Genomic DNA, 10,846 nt, shown 5'->3' on the forward strand with positions numbered 1-10,846 from the left:
AAACTGTGAACCCTAAACTGTGAACCCTAAACTGTGAACCCTAAACACTGAACCCTAAACCATAAACCCGGAAGCTAAACTTGGAACACCTTCCATTGGAACATTTTCCATAAGAACTTCTTCCTTAGGAACCTGTTCTTCTTTCATAAATTCGGATCCCATGAACTCTTGAACCAAAAGTTCCAGAAAATCCTTCTGGTTCAATTGTGTGTCCCCTTTTTGACATTCATCCAACACTTCAAAATGAATTTCAATAATCGTTCGACGATTCACGCGACCAGAACGTTTCGTTCTTGTTGGAGCAGAACGAGGTTTTCGTTCCTTCACCAATTGATATTCATGTGGACTATCTTGCTGCACATGATCGAGGACTTGTTCTTGTACTGATGGACCAGGAATTTCAGTAGGAGATCTTCTAAAACGTGGTCCTCCTTTACCAAGAGGACCAAAATACTACAAAAACAAAAAGAAAAAAAGAAAAAAAAAAAAAAAAAATGAGAGGATATTTTTGTTAAGAAGATTGTGAAATATTCTTTTTACACATTTATTTTATTTTATTTTTTTAATCATTAAAAAAAAATTTTTTTCCTTTTAACAATTAAAAAATTTTTTTTTATTCCTTTAACTATTAATTTTGTCCATTAAAATTTTTTTTTTTTTAACCATTAAAAAAATTATTTATTTTTTTTATTAATTTTTTTCTTTTTTTTTTTTTTTTTTTTTTATCTTTTTTTTTTATTAATTTTTTTCTTTTTTTTTATCTTACCTTCCAAAGGTAATAAGCCATAGCAGAAAGGCCAATGGAGACAGGAGCCAAAGGAAGAAAAGGGGTAAGGAGATCCGTAAGAAGGATGGGACAGACTGTATTCTCTAAAGTTTGTTGCATATGGGTTTGTTTCGTGGAATCGTCTTTGAACAATTTATCCACTTTTTGCTTTACATTGTCAGTGCCAATGTGGCAATTATTATAACCTTCGTTTTGTTTGCACACAAAACAAGAATTAGTACCATTATTGCATGGAGATGTTGCATTCATAATGCTTTCACTTTGTTCAAAAGCATGTTCTATGCCCTTATCTATGTCACAAAGAGGATGTACCCAACTATATCCTTTTTTCTCCTCGTTTGCCACTTGTTTTAATTGTTTTGCATATTCTTTAAGAAATAAACAACCCATCGTTTGTCCAAACGATGGGCCATTAACATGGCCCTTCTGCTGGTTATAAATGTGCTTTAATCCTGCAGCAAAAAGTAAACAAGCTGCTTTATTTGTTCGCCTTTCTGTATGGCCCTTAGTATTCCATGCGACGTTGGCGTCATTGCAGTATTGGGCAGCAGCCGACTGCTTTTTGGGGTCGTTCATATCTTTTAAAAGTGCAGTTAATTCCTTCGTGGCGTCACTTTCGATGTTTTCCTGATCATAAAAAAAGAAGGAAGGGAGATAAAAAAAAAATATATATGTACATGTATACACATATGTATACACATATGTGTATACATATATATATACATATATACATATATATATACATATATACATATACATACATATATACATATATACGTATATGCATATACATATACATATACATATACGTATATATGTGTATGTATATATGTATATATATGTATATATGTATATATGTATATATATGCAGTTGTCTTCCACCCCTTACCCAAGATGGTGGTGTTCCATTTGGAAGTTTCACTTCGTTCTTCAGTTTTTTTTTAATGGCGCATTGGAGTTGAGTACAGAAAGAAGATTTCATTTCAGTGATAGTAGATAAGGTGTTCGTTATGTTGGATTTAATGGAGTTGAGGTTGGATTGGTCTTCATTGAGGAGTTTTTTCATTTCGTCTTGGACATTATCTCTGTCGGTGTTAGAATTGCAATTATGTCCACTTTGTGTTGATGGTGTTGTACTAATCAAAGAGCTGTCAACACTAAGTTCGCAACTACTAAAGTTTGGTTGTCTTGTGCATTTAAAACAAACATTATTATTAGCACCACTACCAGAACACGGAGAATTATGATTTTGATTCCAATTAGTGAACATTTCATTTATTTTAGATTCATCAATGGGACATTTCTCTTTCGACTCATCTCCTATTTTAGTTGCGTAAAGGTTAAGTGCTGCGCACATCATAGTTTGTTTAAAGAACTTATCATCAGCCTGAAAAGTTGAATTCGGGGTGCCGCCGTTGGCGACACCTTGAACTTCAGAAATGTATTTTAGTCCCTCCGCGATATGATTACATGCTTTTCTTTCAACACTAAGTGGATTACCATCACCAAAGCTTTGGCATGTAGTATTATGCTTGGTCTTTGATGTGTCATTTCCATTCGTCTGAATTATTTTGAACATATTCAGAAGTTCGCCTTTAACAGTCGTATCCCAAAAGTCACACTGTAAAAAAAAAAAAGAAAGAAAAGGTTATATATATGTAGTTGATAGGTTGTGTAGTATGCGGTTGTTGTAGTATCCGGTTGTTGTAGTATGCGGTTGTTGTAGTATGCTGTTGTTGTAGTATGCGGTTGTTGTAGTATCCGGTCTCTGTCTGCGAGGAGTTTTTCCTTTCCCCCCCTAAAGTAGCTAAAGCTAACCCCGGAACCTTACTCCTGAACCCTAGAACCTTATTCCTATACCCTGAAACCTTCTTCCTACACCCTTACCACCTTGTTCTAACACCCTTATCACCTTATTCTAACACCCTAACAACCTTATTCTAACACCCTTATCACCTTATTCTGACACCCCTAAGACCCTATTCTGACACCCCTAAGACCCTATTCTGACACCCCTACAACCTTATTCTAACACCCCTAAGACCCTATTCTGACACCAATACAACCTTATTCTAACACCCCTAGGAACCTTATTCTAATACCCCAACAACCTTATTCCAATACCCTTAAAACCTTACTCCTATAACCCTAAGACCTTAATCTAATACCCTTACAACCTTCTTCCTTTATACTCAAACCTTATTCTAACACCCCTACAATCTTCTTCCAATACCCTTATAACCTTTATTCCAACACCACTACAACCATCATTCCAACACCCCTGCAACCTTTATTCCAACATCCCTACAACCTTCATTCTAACACCCCAACAACATCATTCCAACACCCAAACAACATCATTCCAACACCCCAACAACATCATTCCAACACCCCAACAACATCATTCCAACACCCCAACAACATCATTCCAACACCCCAACAACATCATTCCAACACTCCAACAACATCATTCCAACACCCCAACAACATCATTCCAGCACCCTTACCACGTTATTCCAACACCCTAAAAACCTTATTCTAATACGCCTACAACCTTATTCTGACATCCTTTTAACGTTATTCCAATACCCCTGCAACCTTTATTCCTAAACCCGGAATCTGAATTATTTTTTTTTTCAATTTCTTTAACCACTCAGGTGTTTTGTTGTTTGTAGTAATACTTACCCAATCCTTCTTAGTAGTAGGAGTACCACTAGTACCGTTCATTTGGTTTTGGAACCATTTGGGTGCGGCACATTGCAGTTTGGCACATAAAGAATCTGTTTCGTTTATGTCCTTCATGGTGGTAGTCAAGGTGCCATCATTGTCTGGAAGTATTGTATTAACTTTTTCTTTTATTTTCTCCGTGCCGGCTGTGCCAGCCGCCACGGTGCAACTATCAATAGTGTCTTCCCATTTACATTCAATGCAAGGGCTATTGCCCGTGCATGGTCCATTAGGAATTTGACCCCATGAGCCAAAAGCTTTTTTTATTCCAGATTCGATAACACATTTTGATTTGTCTTTCATTTTCTTTGCATATTCTTTAAGAAGTAAACAACCCACTGTTTGTCTCAACAGTGGGTTGTCCTTCAAGATGGTGTAGGTTGGAGTTCCATTCTTTGGATTTTCTTTTAGTTTGTTGAAACCTGCTGTAAGATGTTGGCATGCCTTCTTTTCAGGGTCAGTAGCAGGTCTAGTGGTGCTCGTGGCAGTGCCATCTACCATTGTCTCACAATCACCTCCGTTCATTCCATTATTCGTCATTGCTTGTGACAATTCTTTCCATAAGTTGGCGACTTCGCCGCCTTCCTTCCCCCAGAAATCGTCCTGTATAAGTGGAATAAAATATATATATATATATATATATGCATATACATATTTATATGTACATACATACATATACATGTGTACATGTATATGTATACATTCTTTTTCTTTTTCTTTTTTTTTTTCTTCTTCTCTTTCGTGTTGTTGTGTAGTATCGGGTTTGCCTTCCCTGCCATCCGGTTAGTGTGTAGTATCCGGTCACTCTCTGCGAGGAGTTTTTCCTTTCCCCCTCCTTACTAAACTAAAGCTAACCCCCGAACCTTACTCTTATACCCTCAAAACCTTATTCCTATACCCTAAAAACCTATTCCAATACCCTAAAACCTCATTTCTATACCCTACAACCTTACTCCTGAACCCTGCAACCTTACTCCTATACCCTACAACCTTACTCCTATGCCCCTACAACCTTACTCCTATGCCCCTACAACCTTACTGCTGAACCCGGAATCTGAATTTTTCTTCTTTTTTTTTTTTTTTTTAATTCCTTTTCTTTTTATTCTACTTACCGCACTGTTCTTGCCATGGGCCATCTGAACTCGAGATGCTAAACATTGGAGACGAGAACATAAGGATGCATCTTTTTGGTCTGTTTTAAGTAATTCCTTGAGGGTTCCATTGACGTCGTCTCCCTTCTCTGTGAGTAATGAATCCAATTTGTCCTTTACATTGTCCGCTTTGTTTTTGTCAAAGGAGCACGCATCATATTTGTCGTCCAATTTGCAAACAATGCAAGGTTTATCATTCTTGCAATGAGTGTCTTTAATGTCCACTGCCTTTAGAAAAGCGACCCTAATCCCTTGGTCTATGTCACAAATTTTGCTGACTTCTTTCATTTTTTGTACGACAGCGTTTAACATAAAACAGGAAACGACTTGTTTGAACTCTTGGTTATCGTAGGGGGTATGCTGACCCGTGGAGTGATTTTCCTGAATTTTCGAAATATGCTGCAGCCCTGCTGCAACCAGCTTGCAGGCTTCTCTGTTAGCAGCGCCATGAGCGTCGTTATCCTTCCAATTGGCGTTGTTGCAATGGCCCGCAGCAGCAGTCTGATTTTTCTCGTCCTTCATGTTATTCAGCAAATTCGTTAACTGCGTCGTGAAGTCATTCTGCATATTATTCTGCACAAATAAATGAAGGGGTATATACATACATATATATGTACATCCATATATATACGTACATACGTATATATTTATTCGTGGTTCATTGCAATCTGCTGAGTCCTCCCGCTGCACATACCCAAGTACCATCGTTTGACCCTAGAAACTTATTCACTGCCCATTTAGGCGCAATACACTTAAGCTTATCACATAAGTTCGTCTGATCACACGGTTTACCTATACAATTTTTTTTTTTTTTGGGGGGGAGGAAGGAAAGGTAATGAAAATGAATGGTGATGTTTTGGTTGTGTTAGTAATGTTGGTTGTGTTAGTATGTTGGTTATGTTAGTATGTTGGTTATGTTAGTATGTTGGTTGTGTTAGTATGTTGGTTATGTTAGTATGTTGGTTGTGTTAGTATGTTGGTTATGTTAGTATGTTGGTTGTGTCAGTATGTTGGTTTTGTGTTAGTATGTTGGTTTTGTGTTAGTATGTTGGTTGTGTTAGTATGTTGGTTCGTGGTAGTATGTTGGTTGTGTTGATGTATGTTGGTTACGTTAGTATGTTGGTTGTGTTATTATGTTGGTTCTGTATTAGTATGTTGGTTGTGTTAGTATGTTGGTTTTGTGTTAGTATGTTGGTTTGTGTTAGTATGTTGGTTATGTTAGTATGTTGGTTGTGTTATTATGTTGGTTATGTTAGTATGTTGGTTGTATGTTGGTACCAACACAACTACCAAAATTTTACAGTACGTTATTGTATTAATAGTATTGGGGTGGAGTGGGGTTGGGGTTTACTTACATATGTCCTTCACTGCTTGGGCCTTAATTTTCGTCATTTCTGTGTTTTCGCCTTCCTTAAGCAAATCATCTTCTATCTTCTTCTTTAGATTCTGAGTATTTCTCTCGGAGTCTAGGCTACAAAGTACGAGATTCCTCAAGGGTACCCTTTCACACTTAAAACACGTAACATTACCATTCTGGCAACCTTTACCTGCGGTCATAATATCACCACTCTTCTTAAATGCCTCCTCAATCCCTGCCTTAACACTCCTTTCAACGTTACATGGCAGATCGTCCTTCATTTTATCTGCAATGGCATTTAATAGAACACAACGCATCGTTCTTTTGAACGATGCCGTAGCGGGGTCGTTATCGTTAATTTCGTAGAGGTCTTTTAATCCTGCTGCTATAAGGAGGCAAGCATCCTTTCCTCCCTTCTCATCCATAGTGCAAATGCCCTTGACAGTTGAGTCTTCTTTATGAGCAGATATTTTAGTGCCCAGTTCGGTGAATTCCTTTCCGACTTCCGTCCACACATCCTTCTGTAAGTATATATATATATATATATATATATATATATATATATATATATATATATATGCATATGTATATACATAGATATGTGTACATACGTATACACATGCGCACATATGTATATACATGTAGGTATATACATACGTATATATATATGTATACATATACATATGTACATATATATGTACATGTTTATATAAGTGTATATGTATGTATACACATATATGTATATATACGTAAGTGCATGTAAGTGTATGTATGTTTATGCGCAGTGGTTATTTTCTTACCCAGTCTTCTTTTGTCAGAGGTTTGCCATTGTTTCCTTTCCCTTGGCTCTTTAACCATCTTTCAGATATACATTGGGCACGTTGACATAATTTCATATTATTTACGACTTCCGCCATTTCTTTTATGTTGTCGTCGTCCTTCGTGACCACTTTATCCAATTTATTCTTTACTTCCGTTTGTACTGTGCTGCCAGCTGTGCCATTTGTGTCAATTTTGCAACTTTCAAGGATGTCTTTGTTCCAATGGCAAGGGACACAAGGTCCCTTGCCATTGGCACCATTCAGGCAAGTGGAAGGTGATTTCTTACTGGGGTCCTGCCACAAACTGAAAGCTTTGTTTATACCAGCATCAATCTCACACATTGCCTTTTCCTTCATATGTTTTGCATAATAATGAAGTAAAAAGCAACCCATCGTTTGTCTCAACGATGGGTTGGACAAAAGTTTGCCGTTGACTGACGACGACGGCGTCCTCGACGCCGCCATCCCCGTATTATTGTACAGTTGGTTTAAGCCCGCATGCAGAAAGTTACATGCCTTCTTTTCAGATGGAGTTGCATCTTTCATGTTATCACATTGCGTCTCCCCTGTTCCGCCATTCTTCTTCATTTCCTTTACCAGTTCTTCCCACAATTCCTTAACATCCGTCGTCCAGAATTCATCCTATATAAGTAGTAATATATATATATATATATACATATGCATGTATACATATGTATATGTATATGTGTATATATGTGTATGTATATATTTATATATGTATGTAGATGTTTCCTTACGTTGCCGTTTTGTGCTTGTCCTTTAGCTGCTAAACATTGGAGACGCTCACAGAGGGGGTTTTTATTATTAAAATCAGTTAAGGTTTTATGTACTTCGTCCTCCTTCGTTTGTTTGTTTTCTTTGAACAATTCAACCACTTTGTCCTTTACTTCCTTAGAGGTGCCGTCAATGAGGCAATTCTCAAATCCGTCCTTAGTGGTGATGTCCCATTTACATTCAAAACATTTATTGTCATTAGGATCAGTTCCGCATTTACCTGACGCAGTCTTCATAATTTCTTTACTTTTTTCAAAAGCTTTGCTTAAACCACCTTCTATACTACAATACCCTTTCTCTTCTGCTTTTTTTTTAAATTCTTCAGCATAAGCTTTCAATAAAAGACAATTTATAATTTGATCAGAATATTGGTTAGGACCACCACTCCCATTTTTGTACATATGTTCTAATTTAGCAGTAAACAGTTTGCAAGCTTCTTTATTTGCACTATCTAGGGAATCGTCGCTGTCGCAATTGGCACCTGCGGTGCCACCATTACTAGTAGTCGTATCAGAAAGAAGTTTTTCCAGCTTCCCCTTGACATAGGTGTCCCAAAAATTCTGCTGCGTAGGAAATGGTAGATATATCCATATATATACATATACATACATATATAAATATATATACATATATATACATATACATATATACATATAGACACATAGACACATATATACATATATATACATATATACGTGTAACTGTCATTTCTTACTACCCAACTAGGTGGTGTGTGCCCACTTACCTTTCCACTCCCGCCGTTTTTCTCTTCCCATCGCTTTGCGGCACATTTTACCCATTCACATAACTTATTTTTCTCATTGAAGTTAGCCAAAGTTTTCTGTATTTCGTCGTCCTGCGTTTGTTTGTTCTGCGGGAACAATTCATCCACTTTCTTCTTTACATTTTCTTCTAGGGTGCCATTGGGAATGGAGCAATCTTTAAGTTCGTCATTATCGTTCCATTTACACTCAAAACAATTAGCATCCTGGGCACCATTTCCGCATTGACCTGACGAAGTCATAATAGTTCCACTCTGTTTGAAAGCATATTCCATTCCCGTCTTCATGTCACAATATCCTTTTAATTTTGCTTGTTCATTTAATTTTTTAGCATATTCTTTTAAAAGAACACATTTTATCATTTGATCAGAATATTTGTCATTGCCATTTGTGTTTGTGTACATGTGATGCAAAAATTTTGCCATGTATTCGCATGCTGCTTTATTTGCATTATTTAGGTTTCCGCTGTTGCAATCGGCAACAGTGGTGCTACTGCTACCAGTAGTAGTCGTCCCATTAAAGAGACTGTCCAGCTTCCCCTTGACTTCTTCTTTCCAGAAGTCCTTCTATATAGAAAAGGAAGGTATACATATATAAATATACATATATGCATATACATATATATATACATATATGTATATGTATATACATATACACACATATACATATAAGTACATATACATATATACATATATGTACTTATATGTATATATAAATGTACACCCTTTTTGCCCCCCCTTTACCGTGCCGCTGCTTCCTTGCGATTGCCCCGTTGTCTGCGCGTTATTCAATTTCCAATGTTGTTCTGCACATTTCAGTCGATCACATAATTGTTTTTTGCTGTTTTTCATGCATACATCAGCTGCGAGGAAAAAAAGAAAGAAACGATACGTAAAATGCCATATGTATATATGTATGTTGTATGTATGTACGTTGTATGTTGTATGTTGTATGTTGTATGTGGTATGTTGTATGTGGTATGTTGTATGTATGTAGATTGAGTAAATGAATGTCATTCACAATTGATGAATGAAATTTTTTTCCTTTTTTTTTTTCTTTTTTCGGTTGTAGATTGTTCTAAATATGCGGTTTTATATGCCATCCGGTCCCAACCATCCAGTCTCCACCATCCAGTCTCCACCATCCAGTTCCTACCATCCGGTTCCCACCATCCTGTTCCCACCATCCAGTCTCCACCATCCAGTCTCCACCATCCAGATACTACAATCCGGTTCATACCATCCAGTCTCCACCATCCAGTCACCACCATCCAGTCACCACCATCCAGTCACCACCATCCAGTCACCACCATCCAGTCACCACCATCCAGTCACCACCATCCAGTCACCACCATCCAGTCACCACCATCCAGTCACCACCATCCAGTCACCACCATCCAGTCACCACCATCCAGTCACCACCATCCAGTCACCACCATCCAGTCACCACCATCCAGTCACCACCATCCAGTCACCACCATCCAGTCACCACCATCCAGTCACCACCATCCAGTCACCACCATCCAGTCACCACCATCCAGTCACCACCATCCAGTCACCACCATCCAGTCACCACCATCCAGTCACCACCATCCAGTCACCACCATCCAGTCACCACCATCCAGTCACCACCATCCAGTCACCACCATCCAGTCACCACCATCCAGTCACCACCATCCAGTCACCACCATCCAGTCACCACCATCCAGTCACCACCATCCAGTCACCACCATCCAGTCACCACCATCCAGTCACCACCATCCAGTCACCACCATCCAGTCACCACCATCCAGTCACCACCATCCAGTCACCACCATCCAGTCACCACCATCCAGTCACCACCATCCAGTCACCACCATCCAGTCACCACCATCCAGTCACCACCATCCAGTCACCACCATCCAGTCACCACCATCCAGTCACCACCATCCGGCACCTACCTTCCGGTCACTACCATCAAGTTCATACCATCCAGTTCCTACCATCCTGTTCCTACCACCCGGTTCATACCATCAAGTTCATACCATCCAGTTCCTACCATCCGGTTCATACCATCCGGTTCATACTATCCGGCCCATACCATCCGGTTACTGCCATCCGGTTCGTACCATCCGGTTCATACCACCCGGTTCATACCACCCGGTTCATTCCATCCGGTTACTACCATCCGATTCCTACCATCCAGTTCATACCATCCAGTTCATACCATCCAGTTCATACCATCCAGTTCATACCATCCTATTCCGACCATCCAGTTCCAACCATCCGGTATCCACAATCCAGTCTCCACCATCCAGTCTCCACCATCCAGTCTCCACCATCCAGTCCCCACCATCCGGTTTCTACCATCCACTTCCCACCATCCGGTTCGTACCATCCGGTTCCCACCATCCAGTCTCCACCATCCAGTCTCCACCATCCAGTCTC

General features: G+C 38.9%; 1 protein-coding gene across 1 annotated transcript; it reads right to left on the reverse strand.

The window, feature by feature from the left end:
• Window positions 1-54: 54 nt before the first annotated feature.
• Window positions 55-9,271, reverse strand: PKNH_1454800 (SICAvar, type I; the record flags this gene model as incomplete). Its single annotated transcript, XM_039113679.1, has 11 exons — window positions 55-453; window positions 767-1,414; window positions 1,677-2,408; window positions 3,473-4,117; window positions 4,627-5,238; window positions 5,360-5,457; window positions 6,021-6,543; window positions 6,823-7,485; window positions 7,602-8,201; window positions 8,384-8,986; window positions 9,164-9,271. 11 exons carry the CDS (start codon window positions 9,269-9,271, stop codon window positions 55-57), a joined length of 5,631 nt encoding a protein of 1,876 aa, XP_038970048.1.
• Window positions 9,272-10,846: the final 1,575 nt, after the last annotated feature.

The sequence above is a fragment of the Plasmodium knowlesi genome (assembly GCF_000006355.2).
Source record: "Plasmodium knowlesi strain H genome assembly, chromosome: 14".
In the NCBI taxonomy this organism is placed as follows: domain Eukaryota; phylum Apicomplexa; class Aconoidasida; order Haemosporida; family Plasmodiidae; genus Plasmodium; species Plasmodium knowlesi.